The sequence below is a fragment of the Apodemus sylvaticus genome, chromosome 10 (assembly GCF_947179515.1).
Source record: "Apodemus sylvaticus chromosome 10, mApoSyl1.1, whole genome shotgun sequence".
Lineage (NCBI taxonomy): Eukaryota > Metazoa > Chordata > Mammalia > Rodentia > Muridae > Apodemus > Apodemus sylvaticus.
Window position 1 is genome coordinate 43506560 of NC_067481.1, and position 18182 is coordinate 43524741.

Genomic DNA, 18182 nt, shown 5'->3' on the forward strand with positions numbered 1-18182 from the left:
TCCCAAGTGCTGGGATTAAAGGTGTGTGCCACCACTGCTGCCTGGCTATATTTTTTTTAAAGATCTATCTATCTATTTATTTATTTATTTTTCAACTTTTTTAAAAGATTTATTTATTTATTATATGTAAGTACAGTGGTAGCTGTCTTCAGACACCCCAGAATAGGGCATCAGATCTCATTACGGATTGTTGTGAGCCACCATGTGGTTGCTAGGATTTGAACTCAGGACCTTTGGAAAAGCAGTCAGTGCTCTTAACCGCTGAGCCATCTCTCCAGCCCCCTATTTATTTATTATATGCAAGTACACTGTAGCTGTCTTCAGACACTCCAGAAGAGGGTGTCAGATCTCATTACGGATGGTTGTGAGCCACCATGTGGCTGCTTGGATTTGTACCTCCAGAAGAGCAGTCAGTGCTCTTAACCACTGAGCCATCTCTCCAGCCACCCGCCTCTATATTTTGTTAAGAGTCCTTAAAACTCTCACTGGAAGATCAGCTTTGACCAGAGTTGCCCCATTAAAGCTACACATGTGGTATGTGTGGAATCCCAAGCTGAGACAGGAAGATCATGAGTTCAATCCCAGGGGGGACAGAGCAAGCCTGTACCTTAAAAACAAAAACAAAGCAGGGCCGGTAGTGGTGGCACACGCCTGTAGTCCCAGCACTCTGGGAGGCAGAGGCAGGCGGATTTCTGAGTTCAAGGCCAGCCTGGTCTACAGAGTTCCAGGACAGCCAGGGTTATACAGAGAAACCCTGTCTGGAAAAAAATAAATCCAAAAAAAAAAAAAACCCAACAACAACAACAAAAACAAACAAACAAAAAGCAGGGCAGTGGTGGCTTACACCTTTAGTACCAGCACTTAGGTGGCAGAGGCAAATAGAACTCTGTGAGTTCAAGGCTAGCCTGATCTAAAGAGCAAACTACATAGTAAGAACATGCCTCAAAATAAGTAAATAAGTAGTAACATGTTGAGTTTAAATAGAGAGAAAATGTAAATATACCTTATCAATAGAATGCTTGTTGTTAACAGCATAAACTATGCAGATGACATTAGCCTAGAAGAAAAGTAATAAATTAGTGGCATTTTGAAAAAATATATATGACCATCATTTAATTATCAAATACCTACGATTTTTTAGCCAAAGGGGGAAATTTTTTGAAAAAGAAAAACCTACCTAGAAGAAGAAAGTATCCCTAAAGAAGCAGAGCAAACAACACATATTCAAATACCAACTGAGAAATCCCTGGTAATCTGGAAATGGTGGCGCACACTACAGAGCACTCAGCGAGTAGGGGAGGGGGGCCAAGACACACCTCAACCACACCAGGGATTCAAGACCAGGCTAGGCTACAAGAAATTGTCATACCCAACTGTCCCTCAGAGAAAGCATGTTCTTGGTAAAAGAACTAAAAAGATAGGCTCATAGGATTATCTCTGTTTACAAGAGAGGAAAACACAAACACACACACAATGTCCTTTTTACACATACCTGTGATATTTCTTGATGAAGTTGTTCATCACTCTGTTCTGCTTCTACAAATGACAAAAGCCAATGTTCTGTGTTTTAAAATCTTTCATCAAAGTAACAAATAATAAATCTATGTAATAGCCACCTAACAAAATTGACATCAATGGTTCCCAGCAAATACACAGCAGCATACAACTCTAACTCCAGCTTCAGGTGATTGTACACCCTTTTCTGGCCTCCATGCGCATCAGGCATGAACATAATACATTTACATACCTACAGGCATACACAGATACTCATAAAAATAAATCTTCAAAATGATATAGTGTAGTACCAGGCAGGAACCAAACTGAGATCAATGCAGTGAAAGAAAAGGCTGAGCCATGACAAGGAGGCCAGTTAGCGGGGAAGCTAACTCAGGAGGACAATCCCAGCACAGAAGTGCGGAGAACGCGTGTCAAAGATCTAGGCCAGTATCTGATCCAGAGTTGAAAAAGGATCAGGCAAAAGAGATCAACAACTCCAGAAAGGAGACTGAGAGCTTCAGAGCCAGAAGCCCAGACAACAACTGTGACACAGCGCCCAAGACTACAGGATCTGGACACTATCAGCACAGTAGGCAGGAGTAATAACAAAAAGGCCCAGAGGCAAAACTGTAGGTTGATAAAGAAGAAAGCAAATATTCCCTTTCTAGGCAGGTCAGATGGCTCAGTTGATAAGGGCTCCCACAGCCAACAGAGTTCAATTCCCAGAACCCACAAGGTGAAGGAGAGACTGAAATGTAACTAGGTATCCTCTGGCCTTAACACATACCATAGCATACTCATGTCCACACACATACTAAATAAATAAACAAACATGTATAGTCTTACAGTGATCAGAAATAGTAAGTTGACCTCTGTGTTCTGTGGTGTATACTTGTGTACATATCTGTGTGTTCACATGTGTGATAATGATGTCAGGGATCTTCCTCTACCATCTCACTTTGTTTCCACACTGGTCTCTTTAGTGAACCTGCAGCTCACAAACTGGCTCAACCGGCTGGCCAATGAACTTGGGGTGTGCCTGGCTGTCTCTGCCCAATGCTGCTTTACAGCCACAATACCCAGACTCCTACTTTGGTACCAAAGACGTGCTTGCAGGTTCAGCAAGTACTTTAACTACTAAGCATTCTCCTCAGCTCTCAAACTGACCATTTTTAATTAATTTCTTTGTAACAAAGGTTGAGAAATTAAAGAACACATATAGAGTTCAATAAATCATAATATATACATGTCTTTGTGTGTGGTCTTGGAAATTAATATCATTCTAGGCAAACACTGGGTAAATGACCTACATCCCCAGCCCTTCAATAAATTATAAAATTCAGAACTGTCTCACTCTTTTTTGAATTTGTATGTGTGTATGGTACATGCGTGTACCATGTGTCCATGTTGGCCAGAGGCACTGGATAACCCTGAGGCTGGACTTACAGGAGACGGTGACTCTGACAAGGGTGCTGGGCATTGGACTCGGATCTTCTGCAAGAGCAGTACATGATCTTAAACATTTTTAAAAGCTTGATGAGGTTTATTTCAGGACTATTACATTAACTTCAGAGCCTCCTTCAGCCATCAAAGGCCACCCATTACCTGAATAATCGACAATGTGGGTTGGAACTCTTTCAGGGGTGACATCAGCTGGAATGGTGATTTCTTCTGCTCGAGGAGGAACCTTTATTTGATAACAAATATAAAAAAAGAATAAATGTGGTGAAATTATCCACTACGCCATGCACATTTATCGTTATCAGGCGCTTCTTTCTGTTTAGAGCTATCTTTGTAGGTATTTGCTTAGCATATAAGCAAAACTACAATAAAAACATTTTTTAAGGGCCAGCAAGATGGATCAGTAGGTACGGATGCTTGCTAAGTCTGACCACCTGAGCATGACCCCAAACCCTCATGGTGTAAGGAGAGGCCCTACTTCTGCAAGTTGTCCTCCTGCTTCCAAATGTGTTCTGTGGTATGTATGCACAATGAGAAATATAACAAATAAAAATGCAACAAAAATGTAAATAAATAAAGACAAAACAAAAAATGCAATAAAATAAAAATCATACAGAAAAATAGGTTTCTAGCTGAGGTACAGCTCGACAGGAGAGCAAATGTATGGCCCAAGGTAAAAAGGAAAATAATTCTACCTCTGTAGTCAGAGGCTACACTAAGGCTATCTCAAGTTTTTCACAAACTTAAAAACGATTCAGCCGGGCGGTGGTGACACATGCCTGTAATCCCAGCACTCTGGGAGGCAGAGGCAGCCTGGTCTACAGAGTGAGTTCCAGGACAGCCAGGGCTATACAGAGAAACCCTGTCTCAAAAAAAAAAAAAAAAAAAAAAAAAAAAAAATCCAAAAAAAAAAGATTCAATTTGATATTGAAATATTAGATTTTTTTAAATATATGGTTCTCATTCTACTTTGTTAAAATTTAAGATACGTTACAAATAAGGAACTATATTACACTGTCACTCTTCAAACACAAGAGGGCATCGGATCCCATTACAGATAGCTGTAAGCCACCATGTGGTTTCTGGGATTTGAACTCAGTACCTCTAGAAGAGTAGTCAGAGCTCTTAACCACTGAGCCATCTCTCCTGTCCTATCCCCCCCACCCCCCAAGGCAATCTTGATGAGTGTAACTCAGTGATGGAGAACTTGTCTAGCACATGCAGGCCTGGGCTTAATCCTCAGCCTTGCAGAACCCACCAAAAGCACAAAATGGCAACCTTCGAGGTAACCAACCCCCACTAACTGTCTATGCTAGATGAAAACTGTCTGGCTCCATAGCCTTGTGTTTAGTAATTCCACAGTTCAGAAAGACTACATACTTTTAACACAACTGTCCTGTGGAGGCTTAGTCCTTTCTTTTTAATTATTTTTATGTGTTCGGGTTTTGCTTACATGCATATCCATGAACCATATGTATACCTGGTGCTACAAGAGGCCAGAAAAGGGTACTGGGTCCCTGGACCTTCAGTAACAGACAGCTGTGGGCTACCACCTGGATGCTGGGAATCAAACCCAGGGCCTGGGGAAGAGCAGCCAGTGCTCTGAACTGCTGAGCCTTCCCTCCAATTCTAACTATATGACTTTTAATTATGGAGGGGGAAAAAAGTATCCACTCAAGAGGAACACCCTAAAACAACTCTACCTTCAGTTACACATTTAAAATGTATTTACTCCTTCAGACAGGGTCTCGCTATGCAGTTCTAGCTGGAGTGGAACTCACTATGATTCTGTAATTTCTTTATTTACTTATGTGCATGGGCATCATCACACAAGTGGAGTTCAGTGTGGAGTCCTGAGAACTAAAGCCAGGCTGTTGGTCTTGGCAGCAGCAACCTTTTCTCACTGAGTCGTCTTGTTAGCTCTTCAGTTAAACGTCTGCAGAGAACTTTGGGTATTATACCCTAATTCTCAATTAATGTTAATGATACCACAATATACTCCACCACCACCCCCCCTTTTTTTTTGGATTTGGTTTTTTTTCGAGACAGGGTTTCTCTGTGTAGCCCTAGCTGTCCTGGAACTCACTCTGTAAACCAGGCTAGCCTTGAACTCAGAAATTCGCCTGCCTCTGCCTCCCAAAGTGCTGGGATTACAGGCATGCGCCACCACCGCCCAGCTCTCCACTTTTCAAATTAAGGAATTACTAGTTGATTTTTCTTTAATGCAAAGGGAACAAAGCAGCAGCCATGGAATTGTGAATGCTGAAACCACTACCCAGGGGAGACATACTTAGCAGTGAACTGAAGCCCCTGCTTGGTATTCAATCCCAGCTTCTACAAAAACCCAGAACAACAAAGACACTGCCATGTGACACATCAAATTCCTAGCTCAGCAATAAAACTATAAGATTAGTTCTTTCTAAACAAGAGTAAGAAAAGATTAATGCAAACCCTAATTAATTTTAACTTTACTTGTGTATGCAGGCACGTGTATTTGCATAGTACATGTGTGTGTATTTTGGGGGGGCAGAAACCTACACATGTCAGACCTGTAATCTCAGTATTTGGGGGGCAGAGGTAGAAGAATCAGAAAGAAGTTCAAGACTAGCTTGGCTACATAGAAAGTTTGAGGCCGCCGGGTCGTGGTGGCGCTCGCCTGTAATCCCAGCACTTGGGAGGAAGAGACAGGTGGATTTCTGAGTTCGAGGCCAGCCTGGTCTACAGAGTAAGTTGCAGGACAGCCAGGGCTACACAGAGAAACCCTGTCTCGAAAAAAAAACAAAGCAAAAAAACAAAACAAAAAAAAAAAAAGAAAGAAAAGAAAAAAAAAGTAAGTTTGAGGCCACCTTAACTATACAGACTGTGCCCCCAGAAATAAACAAAACAAACTGACAACAAATCCCAAATGTTGCTCTACTGCTGCGCTGAGGCTGCAACACCCTACGGCTCCAGGAAGGCATAGCCAGCAGCCCTCACACTCGGAGTTCCAAAAGGAAAGTAACCGTAGCCCAGTATGATGGTGCATACATGTAATCCCAGCACCAAGGACATGGAGGCAGGAGGATCAGGAGTTTAAAGTCATCCTGAGCTACATAACAAGTTTGAGGCTAGCCTGGGGTACATGAGCCTCTGTCTCAAAACAGCAATAATAACAGTAATAATAGCAAGACTAAAACCACTGGTCTCTAATAGCGTTCCATTATTATTAATGACATGCACAACAGTTCTCTGGATCGATAGATAAAATAGAAAGAATTCATTTCTAATTTGTAAAATGAAGTCTGTACGTAATAATAGTTGCATCAGAATTATAGTGTGACAAAAACCTCAGGCACTGAACAGCACCAGGCAGAAGTGGTACCCAGACTGTAATCGGATTTCAAATCATACAACACTCTGCATCTTTCACATCTGGAACACATTTTACTTCTAAAAACAGTCTACACAAATGATATGATCTCCAGATCCTTTTTCCCACCACTCTAAAAATGAGACAACTAAGACCCAGAGATGACAAATGGCAAAGTCACTGGCTAGGGAGATGGCTCAGTGACTTGCCAAGCAGACTGACAATCTGAGGTGGACTCTCGGGCCTCTGTGGAAGGAGAAAACTGTGACCACACAAGCTGTCCTGTGGTCTCCCCACTGTGCTATGGCATGTGTGCATGCATGCAAACATACTCATGCAACGTAAAAAAAAAAAAAAATGTAATGGTAAAGTCGAAGGCATAAAATGAGAAGAACCTAGGCTCTTTCATAAGGTGATGTCTCCTGTTGAAGAAACACATGGAGGTGGCACAGATATCATTTTAACTTATTTTTTTATTTTTTATTTTTTTAAAAATCTACAACAAAGAAAATAAATGTTTACCTCTTCTGGAAATTCTTCACTGACCAGAGACATAATCAGTGATGTCTTCCCAACTCTAGCTGTTAAAAGAAAAATCATTACTTAATAAAACATTTTGGTTCTACCGAAACTCAAACCCAGTAACCACATAGGGCATTTATTAGTTGTAAAGGGGAAAGACAACTCTCAGCCCTTTTCCTGCAGTTCAGGCGTAATGCCAGCACTTTCCAATGCTTGCCGGAATTCCAGCTACCTGGGAAGGCTGAGGAAATTGGATGTCAGGTTTGAGGAAAGAACAGAACAGAATACAGTAACAAAAACCTTCCTGCATTATCTATTCAGAGTTGTATAAGAATCTATCTAATGGTATAAGCTGCTTAATTTTCTAAATTAAATTTCTAAAGGTCATTTCTAAATCTTCATCTTTATGAAAAATGTTGTAATTCATATTCTACAGGATAAGTTCCTTGAAGTAGAATTCAAGTCAGCACATGGGCTGTTCTGTTTTTAATGACATTATTAACTATGTTCACAAAAGAACACATCAGCTTACATCCTCAGCAACAGAAGGGCCTTAGAGTGCCTGAATCCTACGTAGCACACTCCTTCTTTCTTGTTCTGTATTTAAAGGGTTGGTAACAAGGTAAAAAACCAAAAGTTTTCTGTCCCAGTGCTCTTTCCAATAAAGTACAGCTAAAATCTCAGTCTTCATTCTGAAATTTGACTTCTCTACTCCAGTTACATTTCTGATCATGTAGTTACTACTGTCAAATATAAGTGCTTACCAACCAAGTCGGGCCACACTTCTAGAGGAAAACAGACTACTGCTGGTCAATCACGGCCACAGCGGCAAAGTATAAATTCTAAATACAAGTCCAAATATGAGAGATGGCAATTTTTAAAAGACAAGAACAGTCCCAGCCCTCTCCTAAATGACTGGAAATGACGAACGGCTAGAATACACAACACTGGTCACAGCAGCAGTGTGAAACAGACAAATTATGGTTTAACAGGGAGCTTCTAGCTCTTTCTATAGACTATTGAAAATACTTTTGTTTTTATTATTTTATATGTACACATGTGTCTGTGTGTGGGCATATGCAGATATGTGTGGGTACCCAGAGTCCAGAAGACAGTACAGGATCCCCTGGAGCTGGAGTTACAGGTGATTGTGAGCTGCCTATGTGGGTGCTAGGACACAACTCTGGGTCCTCTGGAAGAGCACCAAGCACCCCGAACTCCCGAGTTATCTCGCCAGCCCCTCTACAGACTTTTTGATTGTCCTATGCTAAAAAAAAAAAAAGGGCATCTTTTAACTTTATTCACCACTATATTGTACAGAAAATGAAAATAAAAATGGCTGTCACATCTCTTAAGTCCCTTTTGAACTAGGAGCATTGTCTGAGTTAGTTTCATGTAGCCTAGGGTGACCTTGAACTCAAAACATGTACACAGCTGAGAATGACCTTGACTGTGCTTTCTTTCCTCTCCTTCTCCCTCCCTTTGCCCTCCCATGTCCCCTTCAAACAGGTCCTCACTATATAGCTCTGGCTGCCCTAGAACTCACTATGTCGATCAGGTAGGCCTTGAACTCAGAAATTTCTTTGCCTCTGCCTCCTGAGTCCTGGGATTGGGGTATGTGTCACCACCACACCTGGTCTTCCATATAGTTTTATTTTTTGCTACTAAAAACTGCCAATAAGTACTATTTTAAGTTATTTTGGCGGTAAAAAATGGCAACTTCTAGATTTATATATAAGCACATAAAGTTAATCTAAACATGACAAATGAGATATATTCTTTTATATCTTGAACAAATATATCTTTTTACGTGTATGGAGTCCATGTATGTTCAGATGAAACACTGGACCTCTCACAGGCTAGGCAAATGCACTATCCTAGGCCCAACAAAAACTTCTGGAGCACTTCTCTGTGTCTTAGATGTTCACAACACTTCTGCACAAGGCTACTTACTGTGTGTCTTCCTTTTACAAAAATTACAGGCTTCAGAGTTATCCCCAATATATCCAACAGTGTTTCTACAGAGCAAGATAAACTGCCTTCCCTGATTCAGGTTTCTTACTTTGCATTGCAATTCTGTTAAATTTCTCCCGTTACTATTAGAGGAAACCTACCACACTGCCCAAGTTAGTCTGGCACTCATAGGCAGTCCTCCAAGCAGCCCTTCCTCCCGAGTGCTAGAACCACTGGCGCCTGCCAGGCTAAGGCTAGCCTGTGGTTTTAAGTCTGTCGCTGCTTGCCCTTTTGCCTAATTCTGATATTTCATTTAAACATTTCCCAGTTCCCGACTTTCTACCCCTCACCAATCTACCAACAACAGAAATGTCCACTCCACTTTCTTCCACACCCTTCATCTTCTAGCTCAGCCTTTTGGACTCTCACTTCCTCCCAGCTCCCACTGAATTGCACTAGTGGAAAGGAGTGTCATCCAACCACAGCTCACCTACCTCACCCCATGTCCCACTGCCACCCACTCAGGCAATCTGCACAAACAAGGCTATTCTATGCTCCACAGGCACGCGCACTAACAAGCCACAATGAGTCCTGTCCCCTTCCTCGCAAGGCTTTCCTCATCCAAAACTATGTCTCTTCTGCGCGTTTCCATCTTACCATGTCTTTAGGGCACTTCCATCCTACCACAACCTAAAGACTCCAGCTCCCTCTGCCTGCACTAACAACTTCTGTGCTAGAATCTGTAGTAAGCCCTATGAATGTAACATACATACTTACCATGTATGAGTCTACATGGAAACAATAACCAAATATTTGTAAACAAGTGGCTAATAAAGCAAACCTTCTAATTTAGTGTGAATGGAGGACCTCTAGCACTACCTGTCTGGAAGTCTCTGCCCACACACAGCAGCACTGCCAGGGAAAACATTCTACATTCCAACACTGCTCTAATGATTCTCTTCTTAAGATGCATTTATTTTTACATGTGTGGGAATGCATATGTATGTTCACCATGAGCATGCATTGCACATGAAGACCAGAAGCGTGTGTTGGATCTCCTGGAACGGGTGTAATAGGTGGTTGTCGGTTGCCATGTGGGTGCTGGGAATTGAACCCAAGTCCTCTCTCTGAAAGAGCAGCCAGTGCTCTTAGCCACTAAGTCATCTCTCCAGCCCCCCAAAACTTTTGAGATTTAAGGTCCAATACTGGCCTAGGAGAGGTATTCTGCAAACCGAATAGCAGGCAACTGCTGAAACAATACAAAATACAGCCATTGAGATGACTCAGTGGGGTCCGGTACCTGCTGCCAGGCCTGACAACTGAATTCAAGCCTCGGGCTAACACATGAGAACTGACTCCTACAGGTTGTTCTCTGACGTCCACGTGTGAACACATACCCATGCACACACACATAAACAGTAACAATTAAAAATAAACTCTAGGGAGGGGGGATCCGGGAAAGGGGAAATCATTTGGAATGTAAACAAAGAATATAGAAAATAAAAATATTAAAAAAAAAAAAGAGCGATGGCCAAAAAAATAAATAAATAAATAAACTCTAGGCAGCTGTGGTGGTACATGCTTTTAATCTTAGCACACAAGACACAGATGCGGGCAGATCCGCGGGCAGATCTCAATGAGTTCAAGGCCAGCCTGGTCTAGAAAGTGAGTTCCAGATCAGTAAAAGATACAAAGAGAAACTCTATCTCAAAAAGCAAAAACAAGACAAAACAAACAAAAACAGGCGTGGTTCTTTCAAAGCAACTGTGATTAGAATAAAGTGAGAGGGATGACTATGCAGTTATTTTTAATTTATAACTTTTAGCATTTGGAAAAATAATCCTAACAAGGATTATTATATAGCAGGCTAAAGTAGAAGAACTGCCATGGATTTGAGGCCAGCAAATATGAGTTTCAAGCAAGCCTGGTCTACAAGTGATACCTTCTGTCAGAAGGAGAAAGGGAGGAAGAGAGGGAGGGGATAACTATGTTGTTGCTAAGGAACAATTAAAAGTATGGTGGTTTAGCCAAGTGTGAGGGCACACATCTTTAATTCCAGCACCTGGAAAGTAGAGGCAGGTGGATATCAGTAATCAAAGCCAGCCCAGTTTACATAGTGAGTTCGCTGATCATACGTAGGTGATAGCCTGTAGGACAAATGTTGTCAATAAACCTATGATCTACCTCTCTTCAAGTCTGATCATCACAGTGCCATTTGTACAAGAGTAAACAAGATATTGGAGAGCAGAGGGTGCGTGTGTGTGTGTGTGTGTGTGTGTGTGTGTGTGTGTGTGTGTGTGTGTGTGTGTGTTTCCAAGTGTGCACCTAACTTGTCACAGTGCATGAGCAGAGGGTGTGTGTGTGTGTGTGTTTCCAAGTGTGCACCTAACTTGTCACAGTGCATGAGCAGAGGGTGTGTGTGTGTGTGTGTGTGTTTCCAAGTGTGCACCTAACTTGTCACAGTGCATGTGTAAAGGTCGGAAGACATCTTTCAGGAGTTGGATCTCTCCTTTCATCATGAGGGTCTAGGGACTGAACTCAGGTGAGAGTTGGTAGCAAGCACCTTTGCCCCATGATTTCAGCTGGCCTGGGGTTTTTAAGAAAACTATGCTGGGGGCTGGAGAGATGGCTCAGAGGTTAAGAATACTGACTGCTCTTCCGAAGATCCTGAATTCAATTCCCAGCAGCCACATGGTGACTCACAACCATCTGTAATGAAATCCGATGCCCTCCTCTGGTGTGTCTGAAAACAGCTACAATATACTTACATATAATAAATAAAATTAAAAAAGAAAGAAAGAAAAAATAAAACTATGCTGGACTTTTATGCAGAAGACATTCATGTTCTTTGTCTCATATCTACAGCCATCCTCTTGGTTTTTTTCGTTTGATCATATTGAGTTCCAGACTGACCTGGAACTCACTATGTACCCTGGGCCACAGTGATAATCTTGTCTTAGCCTCCCAAATTCTAGAACTACATGTGTTAGCCACCAGGCCCAGCTACATTCTTTCTTTTCTTTTTCTTTTTCTTTTTTTTAAAATATGTGTGTGTGTGTGTGTGTCTGTGTGTGTGTACATGAAGAAATTCATATTTCTTCACCATTCAATTCATTAGTCCAAAGGGCAGTTCTAGCTGCCTAAAGAGGCTCCTATCAAACTACTCTTCTGTGCCAGACATTTGCAACAGGCGAGGCCTATTGCAAAGGGTACACTGACAAGGAGGTCAGAGCAGGGAATCAAATGCTCAGTAGTTGAAGTTATAAGCACACTGACATTAGGTGTCTTCCTCTATTACTCTACACCTCACTTTTTGAAAAAGTGTTTCTCACAGAAGACTGCAGTCACTGGTCCAATAGGCTGATTGACCTCTGGGGGATCTGACCATCTCCACTCCTACTATTAGGGGTTACAAACACATCTGATCACACCCAGCTTTGCCCTGGCCCCCTTTCCCAGACAGGAGCTCTCTCTATAGCCCTGGCTGTCCTGGAACTCACTCTCTAGACCAAGCTGGCCTCAAACTCAAGAGATCCACCTGCCTCTGCCTCCCAAATGCTTAGATGAAAGGAGTCAAATCTGAACACGAAAAATTATGCCTGAAGACTAGGTTCCACGTGAGTACGCTTTTTAGGAAGATTTTTAGGAATATGTTCTGTGATAAGTTCCTTCATCTTTGCACGAAGCAGCAGTTAGTAGCACGATGCCCAGATGGATGAGAATGGGCCAAGAAAACATCCTTTCACCGCAGCCGTAAGGCAACTGTGAAGTGGCCCTGCCTGGCTGAGGGAGGACACTGGCAGGACTACAAAGTTAACAGGGGGACATAGAATAGACTTGACATCCACCACACCAGAATGGAGGGATGCTCCTTTCTCTCTGCCTCCCCCAAACACCTTACAGCAACTGAAAACTAGATGTTTAAATAAGCATGTTAAAAAACTCAAATCATGAGCTGGAGAGATGGCTCGGTGGTTAAGAGCACCAACTGCAGAACTCCTGAGTTCAAGTCCCAGCATATAATGGCTCACAACCCTTTGCAATAGGATCTGATGCCCTCTTCTGGTGTGTCTGAAGACAGCTACAGTGTATTCTATTCATAAGATAAATCATTCTTTTTTTTTTAAAGATTTATTTATTTATTATATGCAAGTACACTGTAGCTGTCCTCAGACACACCAGAAGAGGGAGTCAGATCTCACTATGGATGGTTGTGAGCCACCATGTGGTTGCTGAGACCTGAACTCAGGACCTTTGGAAGACCAGTCAGTGCTCTTAACAGCTGAGCCATCTCTCCAGCCCCAGATATATCATTCTTTAAAAAAAAAAAACTCACACGCAACCAAATTGCCTAATACCAGAGGAATAGATAATAAATGTGTCAGAGTCTATTTTAAAATAGACTCTGACACACACTTACAAACCATTTAATTTTAAAATCTTTGTGTGTGTGTGTGTGTGTGTGTTTTAAGACAATATCTTACTATGTAGCTTAGACTTGCTCAGAACTCACTAGATAAGCCAAATTGGCCTTGAACCTGTGGTGATCTCCTCCCCCTGAGTGCTAGGATTACAATTGTATGCCCTAAATCTAGGATTTAAAATGCTACAGCTAGGCTAAAGGCTGACAAGTACTTACATTAATTCTCAAAAAGCAGGGCCTGTGCGACTGCTCAGCAGGTGAAGGCATTTGCCTCAAAGCCTGACTACCAAAGTCCAATTCCCAGAATCCACATGGTCAGAAAGAACAAACTCCCACAAGTTGTCCCCAGATCTGCACACACACACACACACAAACAAACAAATGTAAGAAATAAATGTAAAAGGTAAAGCTCAGGCTGGGCACTTTTAGTCTCAGCGCTTGGGACAGGCGAGCAGATCTGAGTTCAAGGCCAGCCTGGTCTACAGAAAGAGTTCCAGGACACCAGGACAGTCAGGGCTACACAGAGAAACCATTTTTCAGAAAGTGAAGGAAAAAACAAAGGATTTACCTACCAAATACTAGTCATTAAAATAACTGAAATCCTATATTTCCATTAAGTATAACTATACTTCTAGCATTTCAAAATCTGAAAGCATATGTATACAAGGACTGAGGTGCTTACTTGGGAAGGGTTTGCTCCTAGCAAGCACTAACTAAGCTTTGGTACAAAGCACCACCTAAACTAAGCAGGGTGAGCCGAATCAGCAATGCCAGCTCTTAAGAGGTACAACTGGAGGATCAAAAGTTCCAGGTCACCGGGGCTGGAGAGATGGCTCAGGGGTTAAGAGCACTGACTGCTCTTCTGAAGGTCCTGAGTTCAAATCCCAGCAACCACATGGTGGCTCACAACCATCTGATGGAATCTGATGTCTTCTTCTGGGGTGTCTGATGAGAGCGACAGTGTATGCACATACATAAAATAAATCAATAAATCTTTAAAAAAAAAAAGTTCCAGGTCACTATAAAACCACCTCCCAAGCAGCCTAGCAAACTTAGTATTTTACCTTAAATGAGAAAAGGATAAGGGAGGAGAAAAGAAAGAAGGGGAGAAAAAGTATAGACATATGATATGGTTTGTTTAGTTGTTTGGTTGGGCTTTTTCAAGATATAGTTTCTCTGTGTAACCATGCTGACTGGCCTGGAACTCACTCTGTAGACCAGGCTGGCCTTGAACTCAGAGATCCACCTGCCTCTGCCTCCCGAGTGCTGGGAGTAGAGCCATGTACCACCACCGCCCGGCTACAGTTTGCTTTTTTTTTTTTTTTTTTTTTTATTTTGGTTTTTTCGAGACAGGGTTTCTCTGTATAGCCCTGGCTGTCCTGGAACTCACGCTGTAGACCAGGCTGGCCTCGAACTCAGAAATCCGCCTGCCTCTGCCTCCCAGAGTGCTGGGATTACAGGCGTGCGCCACCACTGCCTGGCGAAAATTTTTTTTTAATTAATTAATTTATTTTTATTTATTTATATGAGTACACTGTAGCTATCTTCAGACACACCAGGAGAGGGCATCGGATCCCATTACAGATGGTTGTGATCCACCATGTGGTTGCTGGGAATTGAACTCAGGACCTCTGGAAGAACAGTCGGTGCTCTTAGCCGCTGAGCCATCTCTCCAGCCCCCTGGCGAAAATTTTTAATTAGCCATCCTCCTGCTTCATCCTTTTGACTAACCATCCTTCCTGAGAAACAGCTGGCAAAAGTGCTGTCCACATGGGCAGCACTGCCCTCTTAGGAAAATGCAGGGTCTCCTTCCAAAGCTCAGGTTTTCTCCTCTAACTCGCCCCCTGTGGTCAGAAAACCCATAGAGTTGTACGGATTGTCTAGCCGGCTGTCAGTACTACATGACACACTTTTCCTTATGAATTTTAAACTTCTGCATATTCCTAAATAATACTGTCAAAGTTGAATGTAAATGTCCTAAGGGTGACCCTGAATCTGACGTTTGCATAGCATTTCTACTCAATCTACACACTAAAGCTGTATCATTGATACCTATATTCAACACCAAATCCAAATATCTACCTTTTAACAAACTGAGTTTTGGGCTGGTGAGATGGCTCAGCGGTTAAGAATACTGACTGCTCTCCCGAAGGTCCTGAGTTCAAACCCCAGCAACCACATGGTGGCTCACAACCATCCGTAATGAGATCTGACCCCTCTTCTGGTGTGTCTGAAGACAGCTACGGTGTACTTACATATAATAAATAAATAAATCTTAAAAAAAAGAAAAAAAAAACCTGAGTTTTAAAAAGTACCAGACTGCCGGGCGGTGGTGGCACACGCCTGTAATCCCAGCACTCTGGGAGGCAGAGGCAGGCGGCTTTCTGAGTTTGAGGCCAGTCTGGTCTACCGAGTGAGTTCCAGGACAGTCCGGGCCATACAGAGAAACCCTTTCTTGAAAAAATCAAATCCAAAAAAATAAATAAAAAAATAAAAAGTACCAGACTTTTAGAAAATACAATTAAGGGGGTCACCTGCTCACTTTCCCTAATTTTGCTCCAAATATATCGGCACCTTAAATAATATCAGAGAACATAATGCAAAACAAAAAGTAAAATAGCAAGATAAATAAGACCTAAAATTCATAACTGAAAATAAAAAATCAAACTATGCTTTGCGAAGCAAGTTCCAAATTCTGACTAAAGAGTTCTCCCGAAAACTGTCCGTACTAGTCGTTTTCCCTCACCCCTACCCCTTTCTGAGGCCAGCACACTTGGGGCTGGAGTGGGTAAAAACGGAGGACCTAAGTTCAGTTCTCAGTACCCAAGTCCGGTGGCTAAAACTATCTGTAACTCTAGCTCCAAGGGATCTGACTCTCTGTCTGGGCCCTAAGAGCACACCCTACCCCCCATCCCCACCGCCCACCCCCCCAAAAAAGTGTTTTTCTTAATGTATGCACTTTCCTCCTTAGGAATGTATCACAGTGACTTATAGCGGCTACTCAAAAATGTAACGTGGTTTAGAAAAGAGGTTCAAATCAGCAATGGCAAAACATAAACTAATGAATTCCTCATTTTAATTTAGTCCCCAGGATTGAGTCATGTAATTTGCAGTAAGATCAGAAATCCCAGCTCTACTGTATTCCTATCAGCCAGCAAAACCGTTGTTTTTGTTGTTTTGTTTTCTTTACCCAGAAAAATAGGAAATCTATCTTTAAGGAGTATTGGAACATGTGCCTGTTATGAAGTCCTAGTTGCCTGCTCTTATTAAAATAACTACTACAGAATGGCTAACAAGGAGCGAAAATTAAGACTACTTGGAAGCTACTATGGAATGGCTAACAAGGAGAGAAAATTTAGACTTTTAGGGTAACAATCGCCTCATCTAAAGATCCCTCCTTAGTTAAGTATCGCACACTGAATACTCATTAACTTGAAGTTGTTTGTTCGACGCTAAGCCCAAGTACGGCAAAAATAAATAAATAAATAAATAAATAAATAAATAAATAAATATTCTAATTTTTTAAAAAACCCGCTATCTTAAACTCTTTTTCTCCCTGGTGCTGGAGACTGAATCCAGATTTGTATGCGTGCTAGAGTTCTACTCCTGAGCTACTCAACAACCCAATGCTCTCTCTCTTAATGCCCATGCACAGTAGCAGTGAAGGCAGCAAGTGTAAAAAAAAAAAAAATTCCAGAAACCTGACCTTGCTCACAAGTCGACTACTTCTGCACTCCTCCTCCCCCTAGTGTCCCCGCCAGCCGGTTCCCGCAGTCCCAAGTGCTCAATCTGCCTGCTCCAACATCTGCCTGGCAATGAGTGACTGACAGGCGACCAGAGGGTCCGACAGGAGGTGGCCCGACAAACGCTGAGGCCCAAGAGGAAAGGACTCGAAGAGGCGGCGGCGACAGCGACAGCTTTCGCAGCGAGAGGATCGGGCGTTAGAGACTGAAGGGGACAAGGCCTGCGAGGAGCAGAGGGACAGGGCAGGGCAGAGCAGAGGGGCTGGCAGGCTTGGAGGGGCACCCGGGCTGCGAGGCCGGGCAGGGCGCGGACTCACGTTCTCCCACCAGCAGAATCCGCACGTCTTTCTTCATGTCGGAGGCTCGCAGGGGCCGCACTCGGCCCGCACGCATGGAGCGCACGCCTCACGCCGGGAGCGCCCAGCCCGTGGCGCCGCTCTCCCCGCGCTACCGCCGCTCCCTGCCAGCCTCTCAGGCCTCAGCGTCCGAAGCTCAGCCGCCAGGACCTGCCGCAACGACTCCTCCGCTGCCGCTCCGCTTCGGAGCCGGGGCAAGCCAGCTCCGCCTCCTCCGGCTCCGCGGACGCGGGCGGCGGCGGCGAGGACGACGGCGAGCAACGAGGGACACGCGCTTTGGGCTCGTCAACGCTTTCGTGTGGAACAGCGCCCCTGCAGGCAGACTGGCGGTAGCGCAAAACCCGGGAGGTTTCGACGGGGCCGCACTTCGGACGACGCGGACACTGCCAGAGGATATAAAGTGGCAGATTCCTACAGAGTGAGTTCCAGGACAGCCAGGGCTATACAGAGAAACCCTGTCTCAAAAAACAAACAAACAAAACAAACAAACAAAAAAACAAAAAATGGCAGATTCCTTAATCAGATCCCACTTGTTTTACAGAAGAACAGAAGAGGTCCTTATCCAGGGTCACACAGCAGGAACTTGGTCGTGAATCGGAGGATATTTCTTCACTAAACCATAAGGTCCAGAAGGGCAAGTGACCTGCCTACCTGGTTTTCAGCTACGTTCACAACTGTTGCACTTACCTCTCAGAAATGCTTTACTGAGCAAGGTGAATGGCTCCTGGGGTGTGTACACACTCCCCAGAGCCCAACCCGTTTTTTTTTTCAAAAATTTATTATTTTGTCTGTTTGTGTATGACACATGCGTTTTCATATCTTCCATGGTGAATATGTGGAGGTCAGAGGACAGTCCTCAAGAATTGGTACTTAGCTGG

At 43.1% G+C, this 18182-nt stretch overlaps 1 protein-coding gene across 6 annotated transcripts in view; it reads right to left on the reverse strand.

Moving 5' to 3' along the window:
- Rhot1 (ras homolog family member T1) overlaps positions 1–17547 on the reverse strand; it is a 62129-nt gene extending 44582 nt beyond the window's left edge. For 3 of the 6 annotated variants that reach the window (XM_052193971.1, XM_052193975.1, XM_052193970.1), the window contains exons 1-5: positions 17266–17546; positions 6830–6888; positions 3103–3184; positions 1493–1536; positions 1004–1057 (exon numbers count right to left, since the gene is read on the reverse strand). In XM_052193971.1, coding sequence (XP_052049931.1) covers positions 1004–1057; positions 1493–1536; positions 3103–3184; positions 6830–6888; positions 17266–17341 — 315 coding nt within the window. In that variant the 5' untranslated portion in view covers positions 17342–17546. Of the gene's footprint in view, positions 1–1003; positions 1058–1492; positions 1537–3102; positions 3185–6829; positions 6889–17265 lie in introns of all 6 variants that reach the window. The other 3 variants (XM_052193973.1, XM_052193972.1, XM_052193974.1) reach the window with 2 other exon arrangements.
- Positions 17548–18182: the final 635 nt, after the last annotated feature.